The following is a 24,474-nucleotide window of genomic DNA, read 5'->3' on the forward strand; positions in this document are numbered from 1 at the left end:
CCTTTGCTTTTAATTTATCTCTGTTCTCATATTTAAGGCAGGTTTCTTGCAGGAAATATCTAGTGGGACTTGCTTTTTGCTTTTGTTTCATTTTGCTTTTTTGAAATCTATGCGATTTTTATTGGCATATTTAATATTGACTTTTTTTTTTTTTTTTTTTTGAGACACGATTTTGCTGGTTGCCTAGGCTGGAGTGCAATGGTGTGATCTCAGCTTACTGCAACCTCCACCTCCCGGATTCGAGTGATTCGCCTACCTCAGCCTCCCGAGTAGCTGGTATTACAGGCATGCACCATCGTGCCCAGTAAATTTTGTATTTTTAGTAGAGACTGGGTTTCTCCACATTGGTCAGGCTGGTCTCAAACTCCCAACCTCAGGTGATCCGCCTGTCTCGGGTTCCCAAATTGCTGAGATTATAGGAATGAGCCACCCCCCAGCCTAGTATTCAAATTTAAAGTGACTATTGATGTAGTTGGATTAATACCTATAATAGTTGTAATTGTTTGCTATTGCTATTTTTTTTTAATGTTTGTTTTTGTCTTCCCCTCTTTCAGTGCCTTCTCTGGTTTTGGTTGACCATTTTACATGTTTTCATTTTCTCTTAGCATGTCAATTATCCTCCTTTTTATAGTTATTTTAGTGGTGACCCTGGGGCTTGCAATATATATGTGCAAGTAATCTAAGTCTGCTTTCACATAACACTATACTACTTCACAGGTATTACGGGTATGTCATAACAGTTTCCAATTTAATTCTTCTGTCCCTTATAATATTCTCATCATTCCTTTTATTTATCCATGTGCTGTAATAACCCAGTACATTATTTCTGTTATTATTTTGAACAGCTATTGTTAGATCAATTAAAGATGAGAATAATAAAATATTTTATTTTACCCTTGTTTATTTCTTCCCTGGTAATCTTTTTTAAAGAGATAGGCATTTCTGATGAATGTCATTTTTCTTCTTTCTGAAGAAATTCTGTTACATTTGTTTTTTTGCAAGGCAATTTTATGGACAAGAAGTGTTTTTAGTTTTTATTTGTCTGAGAAGTCATTTTTTCACTCCACATTTGACTGGATACAGAATTCTAGGTTCATGGTTTTATTATTTGAACACTTAATATTTCAAGCACCTTTCTTTTTGCTTGCATGGTTTTTGAAGAGAGCTTTAATACAATTGCTATTTTTGTTCTTCTATAGATAAGGTATATCACCCCTCTTAGCTTCTTCCGGGGTTTTCTTTTTGTCTTTGATTTTCTTCTTTGAATGTGATATGCTGAGATACAGATTTTTTTTTTTTTATTTTTACTCTGTTTCATGTTTCCTGAGTTTCCCAGGTCTATGGTGTAGCTTCTGCTATTAATTTTGGGACATCCTCAGCCATTGTTACTTAAAGTTTTTCTCTCTTCTCCTTCTAGTATTTTCATTGTGTGTATTGTTTCCCCAGTTCTTGGACACTCTTTTCTCTTTCTATCATTCTCTTTTTTTTTCTGCTTTAAGGCATTTACTAAAAATCCACAACTAATATTATACTGTGAGAGATTACATACAACCTATCCTATCTAATCTCTATCACAGCTCTTTCTTTAATTCAAAGTGAAATATCCAATAACAGCCAGAAATACTGAAAAAATTAAAGGGGAACATTATAAAAAATAATTTACATGAGGCTATACTCCGTGATAAACTTTACATGCTTACAAATTGACACAAACTCTTTATTAGGTAAGAAAAGAAAATCAGCTTTTTACACCAAAAAAATATATTTTTTTCTCACAAGAACAAAAGTTGGAATATAGGAAATAGGTGAGGCTATGCAGAACTTCCCACATAAGGTGAGTAAGAAAAATCTTAACAATAAACAGACTCAATTTTCAATGACTTATTAATCACAGAAGAATTAAACAACTATATAAAAATTAAATCTATCTATTGGACATTGATTTCAATTCTTATTTCAATTTGCAGTATTTCTATTCATATATCTTACAGCTCACAGATTATTTCCTTGGCCATGTTTAATCTAATGATGGGCTCATCAAAGGCATTCTTCATTTCTGTTCTTTTTACTTCTAGCATTTTTTGGATTCTTCCCTAGAGTTTCCATCTTTCTGGTTATATTTTCCATGAGTTTTCTTTATGTTGTCCACTTTTTTCATTAGAACCCTTAGCCTATTGATCAGTTATTATGAATTCTCATTCTGAAACTTCCAAAATGTTGGCCATATCTGACTCTGGTTCTGTTGCTTGTTATATCTCTTCAGATTCTGTTTTCTCTTGCCTTTTGCAAAGCAAGCAACAGAACGGCTGTAATTACTTGTTGAAAGTGGGAATGTATTGGGTAATAGAAAATGAGGTAATAATCCTTTGATGTGAGCTTTTCTGTTTATCTAGTTAGGGGTTTGCATTTAATGTTGGTTTTAGCTGAATTTCTTCTAGAATTCTTTTTTTCTTTGTCTCCTCCTGTCTTTAAATATCTCTAGAAATTCCTCGTTAAAGAGCTCTCTCCCCACCCTCCAATGCTAAGGCTGGGATGTTGGGAGTTTTTCCTTCTCTTTGCTTCAGAGGCTTTTGCTCTTTATAAACTGTGAATCTCTGCTATTAAAAAAAAAAAACAAAACAAACAAAAAAAACCCAACACTGGATAATTTATACAGAAAAATGGTTTAATCGTTTCACAGTTTCACATGGCTGGGGAGGCCTTACAATGATGGCAGAAGGTAAAGGAGGAGCAAAGGAACATCTTACATGGCAGCAGACAGACAGCATGTGCTCTTCATAAAAGAACCATCCTTTATAAAACCATCAGATCTCATGAGATATATACACTAACAAGAGAACAGCACAGGAAAATCTAGCCCTATGATTCAATTACTTCTCACCGTGTCCCTTCCAAGACACATGGGGATTATGGGAACTACAATTCAAGATGAGATTTGCATAGGGACACAGCCAAACCATGTCACTACCTCATAAATCTTGGGGAAAAGTAAGATAATGGATAAAATTTTAAATCCTTTAAAGTATGGTTAGTGTTTAATCAATGCCAATTATTATCTTTACTTCTTTTAATTTACCAAATTGCAGAAACTGGTTGAGAGTGCTCTGACAAGATTATTTAAAGTTAGAGAGAAAAGTATATTGCACTTGAAAGTTAATATATGTAAGGTGCTAAGAAATTGCCTGGTGTATACAAAGCATTATGTAATCATTTGCTATTCCTTTTTTCTAACTGCATTTAGAGAAAATAATAAGTAAAATCCGACATTTAAGCTCAAAAAAAAACTATTTATGGAAAGGATTGCTGAACTGTATCCTGACAATATGTAGACAGGAGTTGGAGTGGAAGTGGTGGAATCTAAGTTTTATTTGATAGAAAACTCATTATAAACCAATAGTATAATGTGACCCAGAAAAAGCTAAAATGACCAGATTGCTTTGATAAAGCAATGGTGATGCTAATTTTTCTCTTTGGTTTTTTGGCCAAGCCTTACCCAATACACAATTTTCTCTTCTGGCCACCACACTTTTGGCTGCTTCTTGGAAAATTAATGTACTCTTCTCAAAAAGCAGTCAAAATTTAGGGGCTGGAAAGCACTCTGCATGTGGAACAACTCGGAATTAGAGCTAAGCATTCTCAGCATCTTAGCGAGAGTATTTAAGGGGGAAATTTCCAGTGATTCTCAAATTGTTAAAGGCTTTCAGAAAAATCTAATGTTTAAAATGATTGGAAAGTTAAATCATACATTATATGAGTTATTTTCATTTTTGGAAGTATTTAAACCAAAAACGTTTATTCACTTAGGTTAAATTAGAGACTATTTATGCATTTATGTAATGGTTGGAAAGTTAGTTGTTGAATAAATTCCTTAATTCCAAACTGTGTTTGGTTAAACTTTTTTTCATGACAGTGATAGAAGCTTATTGAGTAATATAACTTTTATCAAATAGATCTGTATTTCCCAATTGTTGAATGTTACTAAAATGGACTTAGAGTAAGTTATTTTTCTCCTAGAAATCTAAATTCCAAAATATTATTTTGTGTGATAAATGGCCAATGGGACACGTACCTAAATTGCCAGATGAATATGAGTATTTACAATATATTAGTTAATATAATAGTGCTATATTGAGTATTTTTTATTTTTTATTTTTTATTGTTCCAGAATATTAATCCTTTAACTCCTCTGAATTTGGTGATCCTTTTGAGTTCAAAGAGAATGCAACTTGTGTATCCAGAGAATACATAACAGACTTAAGAAGCAGAACCCGCTTAAATAAGACCCAATGTAATATTTACTTAATTATCTGTCCTGCCTAGTAAGTCAGCATCTTGGGAAATAGCCAAATATTATATGTAAGGCAAGGTTTCCTGGAGGGAGTCTATATTCACTTTCTATTTTCTGACCATTTCCCATACTTAAGAAAAAGTTGGGAAGCCCCATTAATTATACAAACATAATATAAATAAAAGTAAATTAGTGTAGTTGGTATTCTCTGGATAGAATATTACAATATGTTCAGGATATGCTAATAATTTAACTATATTATATTTATTCTCTTTTATTCATAGCAATTGTCTGCTTTCCCTGTTATAGTAAATGCTATTTAACTGATAATTGTTTTTTGCAAAATATTAGTATGCCTATCCAAATAACTAATTTTTGTCTATTTAATTGAGTAAAGTGGGTTTAGCCCTGTTTATATAAAGATATTTTTGACATAATATTACGAGATATTTGTAACTTAACTAGATGCCACAGTATATATGTTTGTTTTTTTTTTTCTAATATTAGAGATCAAACAGTATTCAAAACATATATTACTGTATCAAAAACTTTAAAGAGTGCTGGGAATGGTGGCTTACACCTGTAATCCCAGTAATTTGGGAGGCCGGGGTGAGTGAATTGCCTCAGCCTAGGAATTCAAGACCATCTTGGGCAACATGGCAAAACTCTTGTCTCTACAAAAACATAAAAATTAGCCAGGCCTGGTGGCACGAACTATAGTCCCAGCTACTCGAGTGGCTGAGGCAGAAAGATTACTTAAGCCCAGGCAGATAGAGGATGCAGTGAGCCATGATCGTGCCACTGCACTCCAGCCTAGGTCATAGAGTGAGACTCTGTCTTAACCACAACAGCAACAATTTAAAGAGTTATAAACATTATTAATATGTAGAATTATTACTAAATGAACTTCTTTTGATCTAATAAGGCCTCATTTTTATTTCCAAATCTAGTGTTCCACATTTATTATTTTTATTACATTATTTTTCTTAATTTTTCTGAACTTTTTGGACTTATAAATAGACATTGCTTTTACTATGTAAGATTGTGTAATACATGGTCATTAAAGATAAAATTTATCAATTTTAGATTAAAATTTCATAATTTGTCAAAATGGAAGTTTGAAAGAATCAGTGAAATCATATAATGAAATGCCAGATACACTTCAAAAAATGAAATCTATCATCTGTTAAAATAAGATATGTACGAGGGGGAGGATCCAAGATGGCCATTTAGGAACAGCTCAGGATTGCAGCTCCCAGTGAAAGCACAGAGGGTGAGTGGATGCCGCATTTTTATTGCCCACAGACTAGGAAATTCCCAGACAGAGAAGCTCCACAGGTCACCAGCGCGGCTGTTTCGGCCAGTGCGGCTGTGCCGGCGGGCGCCGCTGCTTTGCCCCGCACGGCTGCTTTGCCCCGCGCGGCTGCTTTGTTGGCACCCTGGAGCAGCGGTTCTCCGTACAAAATACACCGGTCCGGGTGCCCTTTTGGCTGGCGATTGGAGCCACGGGAAGTCGCCCATTCCTCTGTTTAAAAAGGGAACTGAGCAGGGAACAAGGACAGTAGATTCCAGGGCAAAAAAAAAAAAGCGCCACAATCTCAGCTGGAAAACAAACTTAAAAAAGGCTCTGAGGCAGGGAGCCAGGCGATCAGGCTCGGCTGGTCCCACCCCCACAAAAGAACAGCAACCAGAAACTCTGGATTGAGAGTTTCACAGCAAGCGCAGCTGAAGCCAGGACGGTCCAGCTCTGTGGGGGAGGGGTGTCCACCATTACCGAGGCAGCCCGCCACGACGGAGGTAGTCGGACAATGCTGAGGCAGCCCACCGTTGCCAAGGCAACCCGCCATTGCTGAGGCAGCCCGCCTTTGCCAAGGCAACCCGCCACAGCAGAAAGACTCCACCTCAACAGAGGTGGGCCACCATTGCCAAAGCAGTTCTAACTACACCCAAAAAAACAGGACTGCAGGGAAGTTCACTCGGCAGCTGGGCAGAGCCCACAGCACCTCAGCAAAGCCTCTACAGGCCGACAGTGACTACGCTGCCTCCTTGCCGGGCAAGGCAAGTCTGAAGGAAAAAAAAAAGAAGGCAGCAGCATAACAGAAACTCATAAATAAAGCCCTAAATCCCAGGGACAGAGCACCTGGGAACAAAAAGCAGTTTATGAGTTCTGCTGCAGCAGACCTAAATGTACCTGCCCAGCAGCTCTGAATGAACAACAGAGCTCACAGCTCACCATTTGAGCTCCTATAAAGAAGAGACCGTCTCCTCAAGCAGCTCCCTGACCCCTATATATCCAAAGAGCCACCTCATAAAGGAGACATCAGATTGACACTTGGCTGGTATCCTTCTGGGACAAAGATAGCAAAAGAAGAAAACTGGTAACAACCCTTACTGTTCAGCAGCTGCTGCTAGTGAACCCCAGGCAAGCAGGGCCTGGAGTGAACCTCAGCAGACCTACAGCAGAGGGGCCAGACTGTCAGAAGGAAAACCAAGAAACAGAAATAACCTCATCATCAACAAACAGAATGTCAATGTCAAAGATTTGAGACCCAATCTGAAAGCCAGCAACTACAAAGTCGACAGGTGGATAAATCCTTAAAGATGGGAAGAAACCAGCGCAAAAAGGATGAAAACACCCGAAACCAGAACACCTTGCCTCCTACAAGGGATCACAACTCCTCACCAGCAAGGGAACAAGGTTGGAGGGAGAACGTGTGTGATGAAATGACAGAATCAGACTTCAGAAGGTGGGTAGTAAGAAACTTCTGTGAACTTAAAGAACATGTTCTAACCAAATGCAAAGAAACTAAGAACGTTGAAAAAAGATTTGATGAAATGCTAATGAGAATGGACAAAATAGAAAGGAATATAAGTGAATTGATGGAGCTGAAAAATGCAACATGAGAACTTCGCGAAGCATGCACAAGTATCAACAGGTGAATTGACCAAGCAGAAGAAAGGATATCAGAGGTCGAAGATCAACTCAATGAAATAAAACGGGAAGGCAAGACTGGAGAAAAAAGGGTAAAAAGGAATGAACAAAATCTCCAAGAAATGTGGTACTATGTGAAAAGACCTAATCTACGTTTGATAGGTGTACCCGAATGCGACGAAGAGAATGAATCCAAGTTGGAAAATACTCTTCAGGATATTATCCAGGAAAACTTCCCCAACCTAGCAAGGCAGGCAAACATTCAAGTCCAGGAAATACAGAGAACACCACAAAGATATTTGTCAAGAAGACCAACCCCAAGGCACATAATCGTCAGATTCACCAGGGTCGAAATGAAGGAGAAAATACTAAGGGCAGCCAGAGAGAAAGGTCTGGTTACCCACAAAGGGAAGCCCATCAGACTCCCAGCAGATCTCTCAGCAGAAACCCTATGAGCCAGAAGAGAGTGGGGGCCAATATTCAACATCCTTAAAGAAAAGAAGTTTCAACCCAGAATCTCCTATCCAGCCAAACTAAGCTTCATAAGTGAAGGAAAAATAAAATCCTTTGGGAACATGCAAGTACTCAGAGATTTTGTCACCACCAGGCCATCTCTACAAGAGCTCCTGAAAGAGGCTCTACACATATAAAGGAACAAGAAGTACCAGTTCAACTCAAGGGCAAAACACCCAGCTAGCACCAAAATGGCGGTATCAAATTCGCACATAACAATATTAACCCTAAATGTAAATGGACTAAATGCCCCAATCAAAAGACACAGACTGGCAAATTGGATAAAAAGCCAAAACCCATTGGTGTGCTGTATCCAGGAAACCCATCTCACATGCAAGGATACACAAAGGCTCAAAATAAAGGGATGGAGGAAGAGTTACCAAGCAAATGGAGAGCAAAAAAAAGCAGGAGTTGCAATTCTCATCTCTGATAAATTAGGCTTTAAAGCAACAAAGATCATAAGAGACAAAGAGGGACATTACATAATGGTAAAAGGATCAATGCAACAAGAAGAGCTGACGATCCTAAATATATATGCACCCAATACAGGAGCGCCCAGATACATAAGGCAAGTTCTTAATGACTTACAAAGAGACTTAGACTCCCACACAATAATAGTGGGAGACTTTAACACCCCATTGTCAGTATTAGACAGATCAACCAGACAGAAAATTAACAAGGATATCCAGGACTTGAACTCAGACCTGGACCAAGCAAACCTAATAGACATTTACAGAACTCTCCACCCCAAATCCACAGAATATACATTCTTCTCAGCACCACATCATACCTACTCTAAAATTGACCACATAATTGGGAGTAAATCACTCCTCAGCAAATGCAAAAGAACGGAAATCGTAACAAACAGTCTCTCAGACCACAGTGCAATCAAGTTAGAACTCAGAATTCAACAGCTAACCCAGAACCGCACAGCTTCATGGAAACTGAACAACTTGCTCTTGAATGTTGACTGGATAAACAATGAAATGAAGACAGAAATAAAGATGTTATTCAAAACCAACGAGAATGAAGACACAACATACCAGAATCTCTGGGACACATTTAAAGCAGTCTCTAGAGGAAACTGTATGGCAATAAGTGCCCACATGAGAAGCAAGGAGAGATCAAAAATTGACACCCTATCATCAAAACTGAAAGAGCTAGAGGAGCAAGATAAAAAAAACTCAAAGTCTAGCAGAAGACAAGAAATAGCTAAGATCAGAGCAGAACTGAAGGAGATAGAGACACAAAAAACCCTTCAAAAAAATCAATAAATCCAGGAGCTGGTTTTTTGAAAAGATCAACAAAATAGACAGACCACTAGCCAGATTAATAAAAAAGAAAAGAGAGAATAACCAAATTGATGCAATAAAAAACGATAAAGGGGATATCACCACAGATTCCACAGAAATTCAAACAATTATCAGAGATTATTACAAACAACTCTATGCACATAAACTAATAAACCTGGAAGAAATGGATAAATTTCTGGACACTTGCCTCCTCCCAAGCCTAAACCAGGAAGAAGCCGAAACCCTGAAGAGACCCATAACAAGATCTGAAGTTGAGGCAGCAATTAAGAGCTTACCACCCAAAAAAAGCCCAGGTCCAGACGGGTTCACAGCCGAATTCTACCAGACATACAAAGAGGAGCTGGTACCATTCATTCTGAAACTATTCCAAACAATACAAAAAGAGGGAATTCTTCCCAAATCATTTTATGAGACCAACATCATCCTGATTCCAAAACCCGGCAGAGACTCAACAAGAAAAGAAAACTTCAGGCCAATATCCATGATGAACATAGATGCAAAAATCTTCAATAAAATACTGACAAGCCGATTGCAACAGCACATCAAAAAGCTTATCCACCATGATCAAGTAGGCTTCATCCAGGGGATGCAAGGCTCGTTCAACATACGCAAGTCTATAAATGTAATTCACCACATAAACAGAACCAAAGACAAAAACCACATGATTATCTCAATTGATGCAGAGAAGGCCTTTGACAAAATTCAACAGCCCTTTATGCTAAAAACCCTCAATAAGCTAGGTATCGATGGAACGTAACTCAAAATAATAAAAGCTATTTATGACAAACCAACAGCCAATATCATACTGAATGGGCAAAAACTGGAAGCATTTCCCATGAAATGTGGCACCAGACAAGGATGCCCTCTCTCACCACTGCTATTCAATATAGTATTAGAAGTTCTAGCCAGAGCAATCAGGCAAGAAAAAGAAATAAAGGGCATTCAAATAGGAAAGGAGGAAGTCAAATTGTCTCTATTTGCAGACGACATGATTGTATATATAGAAGACCCCATTGTCTCAGCCCCAAATCTCCTGAAACTGATAAGCAAGCTCAGCAAAGTCTCAGGATACAAAATCAGTGTACAAAAATCACATGCATTCCTATACACCAATAAGAGACTTAAAGAGAGCCAAATCAAGAACAAACTTCCGTTCACAATTGCCACAAAGAGAATAAAATCCCTAGGAATACAACTAACAAGGAATGTAAATCAAAACTACATTGAGATACCATCTCACGCCAGTTAGAATGGCGATCATTAAAAAATCTGGAGACAACAGATGCTGGAGAGGATGTGGAGAAATAGGAACACTTATGCACTGTTGGTGGGAGTGTAAATTAGTTCAACCATTGTGGAAGACAGTGTGGCGATTCCTCAAGGACCTAGAAATAGAAATTCCATTTGACCCAGCAATCCCATTACTGGGTATATATCCAAAGGATTACAAATTGTTCTACTATAAGGACACGTGCACACAAATGTTCATTGCAGCACTGTTTACAATAGCAAAGACCTGAAACCAACCCAAATGCCCATCGACGATTGACTGGATAGGGAAAATGTGGCACATATACACCATGGAATATTATGCAGCCATGAAAAACGATGAGTTTGGGTCCTTTGTAGGGACATGGATGAACCTGGAAACCATCATTCTCAGCAAACTGACAGAAGAGCAGAAGATCAAACAGTGCATGTTCTCACTCATAGGCGAGTGTTGAACAATGAGAACACATGGACACAGGGAGGGGAGCACTACACACTGGGGTCAGTTGGGGGGAAATAGGGGAGGGACGGTGGGGGGTGGGGAGCTGGGGAGAGATAGCAAGAGGAGAAATGCCAGATGTAGGTGATGGGGAGGAAGGCAGCAAATCACACTGCCACGTGTGTACCTATGCAACAATTTTGCATGTTCTTCACATGTACCCCAAAACCTAAAATGCAATAAAATAAATAAATGGGGAAAAAAAATAATAAGATATGTACTCACTTTACTCTTTCACAAAAAGAAAGGGCAAGTAAAAGTATTTTAAAATTAAATTGGCTTTATTATGTTTTTCAAACTTTTACTCATTTATAGTCAGCATCTTTTATTCTGCAAATATATTTAATCATTTGTACATTTTAATTAGAATTATTAGTAGCAATCATATTCTTGCTACCTCATGATTGCTCTGTGACCTTTGTTATTTCAGTTATGAATAAATACAGAATACATCTCTGAATGGCATATAAGTTTCTGAACTCTTGTTTCGGAAAACAAGTTCACCTAGTTCAGAACTCTAGCTCTAACTTTGAAGCATACTTATATATTTGTATTTATTTATTTTTTACTGCACAGAATGTTATTGTCAGACCTCATTAAATTACCACTACATTGTATGTATTATATAAAGGTAGTAATTTTAACCATCTAAATTGGAAATTTTAACTATACTGTTTTCTGGATTTTCATAAAAAAGCAATGAGAGGTTACTTTTTTTTTTACATCATTTATATTGCTAATTCAACATTACCAAATCATTAAGAACACAATTAAAAATGCATCATATGGCCAGGCACAGTGGCTCACTTGGAGGCCGAGGAGACCTGAGGTCAGGAATTCAAGATCAGCCTGGCCAACATGGTGAAACCTCTTCTCTACTAAAAATACAAAAATTCACAGGCCATACTGGTGGGCACCTGTAATCTTAGCTATTTGAGAGGCTGAGGCAGGAGAATTGCTTGAACCCAGGAGGTAAAGGTTGCGGTGAGATTAGATTGTTCTACTACACTCCAGCTGGGTGACAAAATAAGACTCTATCTCAAAAAACGAAACAAACTAACTAAAAACCAAAATGCATCATGTCATTGAAATTCATCATATATATTTAAATAGGAACAATAAGTATTTTTTCTTCCTGAAGTAATTTTGTTGAATTTTCCATCTTTGTGTAATTCAAGTAAGACCACTGAGTACTTATTTCCATTTGAACAGTCCTTTTAACTTTCCATAGCAAAGCCTATTAAAAATGAAATAATATCTATAATTGTTTTTTCTATTTTTTCATTTAGAATTTTATATTTCATTTAACCAGCTATCTTTATTCTTCCATAATATCCAAAATCCACAATTAAGTGGGCCTCCAGAAGATAAATATAAGATGTCAACTTCTATTTATACTGATTTATTGTTGAAAATACTCTTTCCTTTCAGCTCACATATTCAGCCTTACTAATCCTTTTTATTTTCACCCTTTGAATATGAAACTGGGCATTGGCTTCCCAGTTCAACCTGGGCTCAGTGTCATCAGCATTCATAACCTTTTTCTCTCTTTTGTGTATTTTTTTTCTATTATGTTCAGGGGTATATGTACAGGTTCGCTCTATAGGTAAGCTCATGTCATGAGAGTTTGGTGTACAGGTGTCTTGTATTTATTAATGACAATCATATCCAATGTAGTTAAGCTTATCTGGAAGCTAATCAGCACATAGCTTTGTAAAACACAGTGGTGTCTTCTCGAATTCAAATACTCCACATTTATTACTTTTTATTATATTATTTTGCTTCATTTTTCTCAAAACTATTATATATTTACAAACAAATCATACTCATATGATTTCATTTCTCTATTATGAGTATTCTATATTTGAAATCAAAATCAATTTCTCCATTACATGTCAAATCCATCACCAATCCCCATGAACAATTCTCTCAGAACATATACTGAAACTAATCCTTCGTATCTCCATAGCTATCACAAAAGTCCTATTCTCTGCCTTCTCTTACGTGAACTTTGAAATGCTTGATTGCTCCCATTTTTGTCCCCTCATCCATTTTCCATCAGACACAGTGATCTCCGTTATTGATCCAACTCACTGAGCAGTGCAGTTCTCTGAACTGGCCACATTTGTTTGGTCTCCTTACCATTCCCTCTTGCTGGAAAGTCAGTGCTAGGCATCTTTGACTCGTTCTGCCATTGAAATCCTGTTTATCATCTCCTCTGTAATTATTTTTGTTCTGTTTATTATTTATCTCATCCCTAGAATGTATAAGCACTATGGGAATGGAGTCTTGCTCACAGCTGTTATCTCTGGCACCTGGAGCAGTGCCAATTACGTAGTAAGATCTTTCAGTTATGTCATAGGAATATCAGCCAACTGAGGGACTTCTGAAATCCCATAGGGTGCATAGAAAATAGAAGACTACTAGGAAAATTAATTTAGACCAAATTCAGTGTTACATTACTTTGCATGTTTCTTTAGCCATTAGGAAATTTAGAGACTAGCAAGCTAGACAAATATCTGTGCTATCTCAGTGTAGATGTTTATTCTTCCTCAAACAATAGCTTATGGCACCATGCTGAATATGACAAAGTTAAAGCAAACAAACAAAACAACAACAAAATATTGCATAGCGTTCTCCCTGAACAGGCATGAATTCTTTTGCTCTGTCCATCCTTTGCCTCGGGTCAAAAAAAGAAATGCTGTCTTCCTCAGCTCTTACTTTTTCCTTCATAGCCTATGTCTAATCCATCAGTATATCTTGGGAGATTTATCCTCAAAATGTATCCAAAATATGGCTACTTCTCAAAATCTCTACTGTTACCAACCTGGTCCAAAGCACCATCATCTCTCACCTGGATTTTTGCAATAGTTCCTGATGTGTCTCCCTGCTTCAACTCTTGCCCCACATTAATATATTTTCCACATAATGGCTCAAGTCATTTATTAAATTATAAGTCAAAGGTCACATCTCTGTTCATGATGCTCCAGTTTTTTCCTTCTCAGAGCAAAATCCAAACTCTTTAGAGTGGCCTACAGGGGCCTACCTTATTTGGTCTCGTTCTAACTTTCTGACCTCACGTCCTGACACCTGCTGTCTCCCTGTGACCAAAGTATACCAGCTGCCTTGCTGTTCTTTGAACCTGACAAGAATATCGTCACTTCAATGCCTTTCACTTGCCATTTCTTCCTCCTTGCTTGCACTCTATTTCCACTTGGTTTATTACCTTATTTCCTTTGTATGCAAGGAATAATATTTACCACCAAATAATCAATGTAAATATGATCTAGATAATTATTAGAAAATAGTGATAACTTTGTCTTAGATGTGCGGTCTAATGTAGTGTTTAAGACAATAGATTTTTTAGCCCAAATGTTTGGATTGAAAACCCAGCCCTGCCACTTAGAGGTTTTGCTCTAAATTCTTATAAATCTCCACAGTGCTTTTGGTAAAATAGGTACAAATACTCATCTCATTGGGTTACTAAGGAGGTTACATAAGATATTATGAAGTGCTCCTCTGGCTCATAGTAAATGCTCAATTAATACCATTATTAGTTTATGTAATTCCTACCTAATATTTGTAATTGTATTGACATATAATCAGGTTAAAAATATAATATGCATATTAATCCTACAAGTTTCTCCATGCTGATAAAAAGTCTTAAAAGGGCAAAAAATTTTGAAGTCTATGTATACAATGACATGCATTAGAGATGCCATAATTTAACCATCACTTTCAGTTCTCTTTTATGATTACATTTTAGTATATATCACCTGAATATGGCATCCTCTTTTTTCTAATTAAATATCTTATTTATTAGCTGAGCATGGTGATTACTTCCTTTATCCCAACTCTTTGAAAGGCTAAGGTAGGAGGGTTGCTTGAGTGCAAGAGTTCAAGGCCAGCCAGGGCAACACAATGAGATCCTATCTCTAAAAAAGAAAAAAAGAGTCAAAAATATTTCATTAGTGTAAGTTTATTATTGATTGAATGGATCTGAAACTTATTTATGACTCCTATGAAATGTATCCATTGCTTTTTACATTAATGGTTTGAATTTATAGTGCTATAATATAAAAAAATATATACATGCTAGATCCATTTTTGTTGTTTAGAGAAAACACTGAGGAAAAAAACCATCTGATTAGTGCTAAATGAATCAAGGACAATATTTATAGTTATTTAATCCATTTGTTATTAGCATCGAGACAAACTAAAGTACATAATGTCCAAGTTACTTCTTTAAATCCATGCAATTGTTAAATCTTTGTATTAAATAGCTGTTTACTCACAGTACATTTTTAACCAGAATTAATTAATGAGAAACAATAGAATATCAGAAATTGTCAGTATTTGATCATTTCTTTAAAAATTAAGAAGTAGCTATATGCTGAATTGGTATTTATAGATCAAGAAGAGCATAAATGCATTGTTTGAAATTGATGTATATAGATACAATGGTGTGTCTCTAAAAATTATAACTAGAAAAAATTGAAATTTGTATTTCAGCTCAAAACTGTTGCACCTCTTTGATCATTTTGCAAATCTGCCTTTTTCTTTCTCATCCAGAAGGTAAAGTGACTGATTGATTCAGTTACCCTACTGTTAACCATTCTACAGATATCTTTTCATTTAAAACTTTGGTACATGAATACTATCCTGCTGAAAAATAAATGATTACAATGTAGCACAATCTAGCTATAGAGACAAAAGGAATGAATACATGTTATTCCTATTTAATATGACTGTTTTCTCTAATATTTTATTTAACTGAATCAATCAAAACCTGTAATAAGTTAGCTTACACATAACAATACTGATTATTATATTTTCTGACTTTCAGTATAAAGAACGTAACTCCAAAAGTAGGAGACCCTGAGACTCGTAAAGCTATTCGCCGTGCCTTTGATGTGTGGCAGAATGTAACTCCTCTGACATTTGAAGAAGTTCCCTACAGTGAATTAGAAAATGGCAAACGAGATGTGGATATAACCATTATTTTTGCATCTGGTTTCCATGGGGACAGTTCTCCCTTTGATGGAGAGGGAGGATTTTTGGCACATGCCTACTTCCCTGGACCAGGAATTGGTGGAGATACCCACTTTGACTCAGATGAGCCATGGACGCTAGGAAATCCTAATCATGATGGTAAGTACATGTTTGTTTTGCAGTATGAATATTCCTATTATTATTTCAGAATACTCAAGACATTTAACAATTTACAAACTTAAGGTATAGATCCTAAATTTACTTTTAAAATTACAAAGCAATATGTAAGCCTTCTCATAGCATTTTAGGATAAGAATTTGTGTGGGTCATTAGATGATATAGTTATATATGTGTTCTTTTTATTAAAGATTAGAACCTTATGCTATGTCATAAATTTTGTTTTCTTCACAATGTGATTTCTTAAAAGATTTTATAGTCAGTTTTAAGTCATGAAATATGTATTAAGAAAATTCTGCTGTTTGTTTACACCTTATGTCAGTGTTTCTACTTGTAATTTAATCCTGATTAGCATCTGTAGTCTGGTTTCTACTATATTTTCTCTACATTATTTTCTACTCTTTTTTTTTTTCTTCTTCTTCGAGATGGAGTTTCACTTTCGTCACCCAGGCTGGAATGCAGTGGTGAGATCTTCGCTCACTGCAACTCTGCCTCCTGGTTTCAAGTGATTCTCCTGTCTCAGCCTCCTGAGTAGCTGGGATTACAGGTGGCTGCACCACACCAAGCTAATTTTTGTATTTTTAGTAGAAACGGGGTTTCACCATGTTAGTCAGGCTGGTCTTGAACTCCTAACCTCAGGCGATCCACCTGCCTCAGCCTCCCAAATTCTTGGAATTACATGCGTGAGCCACCGTGCTCACCCTGTTTTCTAATCTATTATGACCTTTCTAGTCTATAATTTTTGTGGGCTGGGCACAGTGGCTCACTCCTGTAATCCCAACACTAGGAGGCCAAGGCGGGATTATCCCTTGAACCCAGGAATTCAAGACCAGCCTGTTTCTGTTTTTTAAACAGACTTCCATCTGTTTTTAAAAATAAATAAAATTAAGAAAATATATGTATATACATGTAAATTTTTGCTCCTTCTCTTTTGTCTCTCATCCATTTCATTGGTCTTCCAATCTGATGACACTACATGATTTATTATATTTTCATTACATCTTTTACATATTTTATATTACATCTTTTACATTTACTTTCATTACATCTTTTCATTTCATTTTTACCAACAATCAATTTTTCCAACTCTATCCCAACATGTACATCAGTTTTCTAATCCTTACATTTATTCTGATATGCAAAAATAATGTACAAATCAGAAACCTCAATAATTTATGTGAGAGTAATTACTTAATATAAGACGCATGTATTTCTTCATAGTCAGCAATGCACATTTCAGTTATGTGTTTTAGGAAATTCACAGTTACAGGATCATAGAATTATAAGATTTCTATATAGCCATATCTCCAATTTTTATTGTCAAGCCTTATTTTTTCTTCTTCATGATTGTAGAATGTTGTTCAACTAAAGTGTATATTGCTTTAATGACAGCAAATCACATAATAAAACTCTTAATTTCACCTTGATGAGTTGACCCTAGTCATGGTATTAAGCTTTGCTTGTTCATAAGAAGGTTCAGTTAGCTGGATTAGTGTAATTAATAGCCTTGCAGTTTTAAGATACCCAGGGTTCTCTCATGTTTTGGGTAGGATAAATTAGGTTGAGTTAAATTTAAAACCATATCAATTTGAAAGAAAATTATAATAACTGTTCATGTTTTCCAAAATAAAATATGTAGTAATGATTTTTTCAAATGATTGTTAATAGTTGTACATGCTGTAATATGAAATTATTACATTTTTAAGAACTGGTTTGAAGACTAGGGGAGATTTTAGTATCAAAGAATGAAGAGCCAAAAACTTAAAAGTCAGACAGACTTATGTTTACATGCTGGCTAATTACTAGTTCAAAAATGTATAGACTTGTTTTTACTATGTGGTTTTTCATGCTGGTCTGTATGCATTAGAGGTGTTTTTAAGCAGGCATGTTTAACCTACTCTATACCTAAGCATCTAATAATAAAATATCTGGAACATGGTTGTTGGGGATTACCAGTTTGACATATAAATAATTTAAAATAAAATGTTTGTTTTATTTTTTCAAAATCACACAAGTATTCTAGTTAAGTAGTTCAGACTTCTTCAAGTTAATTTGAAAATTATTCTAAATGACTGAGAAGAATAGCAATTATAATTGTAGAATTTTACTGACACAGGCTGCATTTACTTTCAGTGAAAACATTTTCTTTTGATATTCTGAAAAGATAATATTGTTTTTTATTGCAATAGTGGATCTAATTATTAAAACAATTATAAATCTATAGTTTTGAAGATGTGCTAATTTAACTTTGTGACCTCTTAAATTTAAAATTATTAAAACCCTAAATGAAAGAAATGTCTATCAAGTTCTCTGTATTTTGTCTTAAAATATTGACATCCTCCACGATAAAACAATCCTCCTGCCTTAGCCTTCTGAGTAGCTGGAATTACAGTATTATCTGGTTTGTAGGCATCAACCAACACTCTGAAAATAAAGAAAATGTTTGGGAAAAAAAATCTACAGGGAGATTTTACGACAAGAGATGATAATATTTACACAGATTTGAGTGTGATCCATGCTTAGAATGCTTATGTGTTTTGCATGATTTAGGAATTTTTCCAAGGAATGTGTATGTTGGGAAAATTTTGAAATGTAACATGGGCTAAAGGTATATAATCAAGTCAATGCACTTTTGCCTGAGAGTATTCATCAGTCTGCTTCCAGAGTATGTTAAGTGTGCGTCTTAACGTACTCTAGAAGTGTAACATTCTTTACACATAGGCAAATGACCAAAAAATCTAAACAAAACAATTAATTAATATTTGAGTTTTTATTTGGAGAAAACTGTGTCTTTACCTGTCTAACAAAAACATTTTGCTGGTGAATGAGCCTAAAGGAAAGGATTCTGCAAAATAAGTGTTTCAGAATTTCAAGAGATTAGGGAGACAATAATTGACTGTTGGAGATGTGATGCCATAAAGATTTACTGCTTAATTGAAATTCAAACTTTTAACCAGCAACAGCAAGGCAGCAAGAGTAGTGTCAGGCTGAAGTATTGATCATATATCAAAAGAACAGCCTCTATCTTTGCTTGTGGTACCAGTGGATGTGGGGAGAATTAATTCATTTGTACATCCTCGATTCTAACTATGTGTGAGACTGTCTTTTTGTATCACAAATACACATGGCACAATTCTGACGTCTTCATTGATAAACTTTTTCTTTTCTTTAATCTAGTCCTGGAATGCCCCTGGCTTACTTACCTGAATTATTTTCTTTCTCTTCTATTCACAGCTCTTGAGCAGCTAAGAAACAGAGCAGCTTGTTTATTTAGCAAAAATGCAAATGAAAGAGCCTCTTGATAAGTACCCAGCACATTTTCCACAGCATATTGCTCAGCTAATGAAGGCAATTTGAATTCTGTCTACCTTAAAAGAGATAAACAGTGTCTTAGGCTGCCAGTAACCTTTAATTCATTGTTACCTACTTTCCTATCAATTTGCTAACAGTCATACCTTTTGAAAATTCAAGCTAAAGACCATTAAGTGAATTACAAAATAGTTTTATTAAAATAAACACATTCACACGCACACACACACACACACACACACACACACACATATGTATACGCAACCCTAATAAAAATAATGCCTTTTTTAAGAGTTTTTATTTTCGTGGAATGAATCAGCAAAATGGTTAACATCATTAACTCTTTTAAAACATGGAAATTAATTCAAAATAGAAACTATTTATCATGATAGTGGTTTTGAGAAATATACATTGCCTGAATGCGAGTTGGAAAATTTTACTCCATGTTCAGATTCATTTTGAGCAACAATGGACATTGTTTCCTTGTCTACAGTATAAAGTTTAAATGGTGCTATCAATATAAACACAAACATATCACAAAGATTCCTCCTAATTAGACAGGTATCTATAGCAGTAATATAATTTTAAGCAGATGCTCTCCAATCAAAACAGGTTATCTATTAAAATAATGTATAAAACTTATAACAGAAAAATATCTAGAGGCATATCCTATTATACCACTTAATTGCAATTCTGTTAAAAAGAATACATCGCAGTGACTCTGCTTATTGCCAGGAAGTTCACTGCCTAACATAAGGAGATAACCAGCAAGGTTATCAGTGCTATTGTAGCAGCTATCAACAAAACAAAAAGAGAAAAATGATGATAAAAATGTCGTCTGAGACATCAAAACCCTTCAATTCAATTCATCATTAACTGTGAGGTGATTGGCATCTACATCCAAGCCCGCTCATTCCTGAATACACCTAATTTAAGTTAAATATGTTCATAGTGTGATAATTGAGTCAATAAACCAGACTTAGGCTGACCTTGGAAAGTTAACTTTCTGTAACTGAGATGTCCATTTGGTGCTGTCCTACAGAAAACACCTGTGTAGAAGTAAACCTGAGCCTTCAGAAGGTTTACCTCTGCACAGTTTTACCTCAGGTTTGCCTTCCCTAACTTTCCTGCTCATTTTGCAGCTACGCTGCTATAGAATGTGTCTAGAGGCCTACAGAATCTGAACTTTGATATTTGAGGAAAGAAAGAGTTAAATACTGCATTAATCTCTTCTTACACTGCTATAAAGAACTACCTATGACAGGGGAATGTAGAAAGAAAAGAGGCTTAATTGACTCACGGTTCTACATGTTGTATGGGAGACATGGCTGGGGAGGCCTTAGTGAACTTAAAATCATGGTGGAAGAGCTAAGGAGAAACAAGCACATCTACACATGGTGGCAGGACAGAGGGTGAGAGAGTGAGGGGAAATTGCTACACACTTTTCAATCAGATCTCGTTAGAACTCAGCCACTATCACTAGAACAGCAAGTTGCAAATCTGTCCCCATGATCCAGTCACCTTCCACCATGTCCCTCCTCCAATACTGAAGATCAGCTACCAACTGAATATTTACAAAGATGCCTATCAGTCAATGCCACAGACTGTGGGAATATTGTCTAGATTCATCTGTCCTGGAGTTTTTGAAAAGGGAAGGACTTACATGGGCGGTCAAAGACCTTAACTCATCTTTAAAACAAGATAATTTATCAAGATTTTAAATTCTAAAAATATTAACTCTACCACATTTTCTTATTTTGTTTTAAAAATGGAGAACTCTCTCTCTCAAGGTAATCTGGCTTTCACAACTATTACAGAGGTTTTATATGTGTTTGTTTTAAAAACATGACTTCTTTCCTTTTTTCCTGGAGTGAGCTTCATTTTACTCAGTCTGTTTCATTTTACAAGACTGGTAACCAAAATTTAATAGTCTCGACTTCTTTAAAACCTTTCAATTACATAGCCTTACATGATTACTATGCAGTCTCTACTTGATTATTTATTTTTAGATCCTTGTGTGCAATTGGAAAATAGCAGAAAAATTGGTATAGTCACATTCACAAAAATGTCACTATGTTAGTATTACAAAAATATATAAATGGATCATGAACATTCAAATGCATATAATATAGATTTCTTAATAAAGAAAGCAGATGAACCCAGAAATTCCTATGGCTTAACACAACTGATTTTATTTCTTGCTCATTGGTAGGGCAGACTAACTCTGTCCAAATACTCTATCAGAGACATCAAGAATAATGAACATCAACACAGGACTTCTGAAGTTGCCTCAGGTATCAACATCTAAGCAGCAGTCAATAGATTTGCTCATGTAAGGGATTTATATGTCATCCTCTGGTATCTGTGGGGAATTGGAGAACTCCCTGCAGACACCAACAAGCATAGATGCTCAAAGTCCCTTATATAATAAGATGGTTTAGTATTTGCATATAACCTATGCATATTCTACTATATATTTTAGGTTATCTTTAGCCTACTTCTACTACCTAGAACAATGTAAATGCTGTGTAAATAGTGGTTATACTGTAATTTTTTAGAGAATAAGGACAAGTATTAAAGAGTCTGTACATATTCAGTACAGATGCAATCATGTATTTTTTGTTGTTGTTGTTCAACTATTTTTAATCCATGGTTGATTGACTCCATAGTTGCAAAAGCCGTGGGTATGGAGGACCAACTATCTTACTAAACTGTGTCATTTCTGCCCTGGTTGCACTAGAATGTGATACCATGGCCACACCTAATCACAAGGAAGGCAGGAGACAGGTGACAGGTTTAATGAGCGGCTAGTCCATGTCTGCCACAACAGTATGTTGAGAAGTAAAATAATACTACTTGGATTTTATTTATACATTGAATCTGTTGGTAAGTTGCTTAATCATAATTCATAGATATTTTACCCTACTAACCATTATTTAGCTGTTATTTCTCTTCTCTTACATAGTCTATGTAGAAATTTTCCTTCTAATTCATCTTTAAATTGTTTTTGTCCTTAAATCTAGACATAAGACAAAATGAAATAAAAGCTTCAAATTTTGCTGCTTTTATTCAATATAGACAATGTCCTTAAGTTTTTGTAAAAAAATCCAATTGGCCTGAATTAATTATTTAATAGCTTTATTGCTTAAATTATCTAAGACTAATAACAGATTTTTACTTTAGTTTTTGCTTTTTTTTTTTTTTTGCAGAATTACAACCATACCACTATAAAACCTAACATACTACAATTTTAGTAAATTTCTTACAATGTAAACAAGGCAACACTGTCTACTAACGACAACATTTAATTTATAACCCCTTCTTCAGTTGAAATCAAGAGTTGCCAAAACCCCCACCCTCCTCCTTAAATCTGTTTATTATATATCGTGAAAGCAGCAGAAATAGATCTTATTATAATCCACAGTGGAAATTGTAGCTTTGCCATTGATTTAATGCATCAGAAAATAAGACTGTGGGCCTAAGGAAGAGTCCACCTCTGTTCAGTAAAGCTGTACATACTAGATGCATGTGCATGTGTCCTGAGCAACAGGAATTGACCTAAGACCATGGAGAATAAGCCTGCTTTCCAGGTTTTAATTGAAAAGATTATTTAGTCAGCATGTAAAAGAAAAGTAGACAAAGTAGGAGATATTATAAAAAACTTCTCTGTGGGTTGTCATCAGCCTTAATCAAAGATACATAAAGAAGAAAACAATAAAAAAAATTAAGTGCCAATTTAAGTGCACATTTAATATGTCCGAAACACTACTCTAAATTAGTTTTGTGTATTTAACTCATTTATTCCTCATAACAAATTTGTAAAATAGATTGTGTAATTACTTCCATTTTGCAAGGGAATTGAGGCAGAAAATCTATTAACTTGCCCAAAGTTAGGTAGTCACAATAACAGAATTATATCATTAAAAGGATACTGAAGAATCAAGGAGAGGAAACATCTACTTGGAGACTCAGGAAAAAAGAAAAAGCTGTCACTGAAAGCATTTTATCAAGCAAACCAGAAAAACAATATTGAAAACAACTCAGTACCTCCATTAAAAGCTTGCTATGGAACAGGAAAAGCAAACCTGTTATTACTGTAAAAACTGAATTTGTCATGTGGAAGAAAACCTTGGTAAGCCATTTCCAGAAAAGTATGAAGAGATAAAATGATGTGAAAGCCACGGATAAAGAATAGATATTGAAGATCTAGTAAATAAATCCAATTTAAGAATGCAAGGTTCTCTCAAAGGATGATAGAAGAGTAGGAAAATTAAAGCAAAATAAATAAGCAGGCAGATAATAGCAAAAATGTCCAATTCTAAAATGAGATAGTAGTATGCAATCGAGCAGTCATTTTATTCACTGCAAAATTAATAAAATCCAATCCTTAAATACATATACCCTGTAAGTAAGGAAAATGATTCTTTAAATCACTACACAGAAAAAAAAATTATTCCCAAAGGACTAAAAATTAAAACTAACCATTGTTTTTACCTCTGTTATACAAATTTCTAAAAGACAATCAAAGAAAATAGAGTGGAGAAATAGGAACACTTATGCACTGTTGGTGGGAGTGTAAATTAGTTCAACCATTGTGGAAGACAGTGTGGCGATTCCTCAAGGACCTAGAAATAGAAATTCCATTTGACCCAGCAATCCCATTACTGGGTATATATCCAAAGGATTACAAATCGTTCTACTATAAGGACACGTGTACACGAATGTTAATTGCAGCACTGTTTACAATAGCAAAGACCTGGAACCAACCCAAATGCCCATCGACGATAGACTGGATAGGGAAAATGTGGCACATATACACCATGGAATATTATGCAGCCATGAAAAACGATGAGTTTGGGTCCTTTGTAGGGACATGGATGAACCTGGAAACCATCATTCTCAGCAAACTGACAGAAGAGCAGAAGATCAAACACCGCATGTTCTCACTCATAGGCGGGTGTTAAACAATGAGAACACATGGACACAGGGAGGGGAGCACTACACACTGGGGTCAGTTGGGGGGAAATATGGGGGGAAATAGGGGAGGGACGGTGGGGGGTGGGAAGCTGGGGAGAGATAGCAAGGGGAGAAATGCCAGATGTAGGTGATGGGGAGGAAGGCAGCAAATCACACTGCCACGTATGTTCCTATGCAACAATTTTGCATGTTCTTCACGTGTACC

General features: G+C 35.7%; 1 protein-coding gene across 1 annotated transcript in view; it reads left to right on the plus strand.

The window, feature by feature from the left end:
- The window catches only part of MMP16 (matrix metallopeptidase 16), a 278,171-nt gene that overhangs the window by 154,621 nt on the left and 99,076 nt on the right, over positions 1–24,474 (plus strand). The window contains exon 4 of the mRNA XM_032249823.1: positions 15,661–15,965. Coding sequence (XP_032105714.1) covers positions 15,661–15,965 — 305 coding nt within the window. The remainder of the gene's footprint in view (positions 1–15,660; positions 15,966–24,474) is intronic.

Source organism: Sapajus apella, unplaced genomic scaffold (assembly GCF_009761245.1).
Source record: "Sapajus apella isolate SASKATOON/1434 unplaced genomic scaffold, GSC_monkey_1.0 scaffold3, whole genome shotgun sequence".
Lineage (NCBI taxonomy): Eukaryota > Metazoa > Chordata > Mammalia > Primates > Cebidae > Sapajus > Sapajus apella.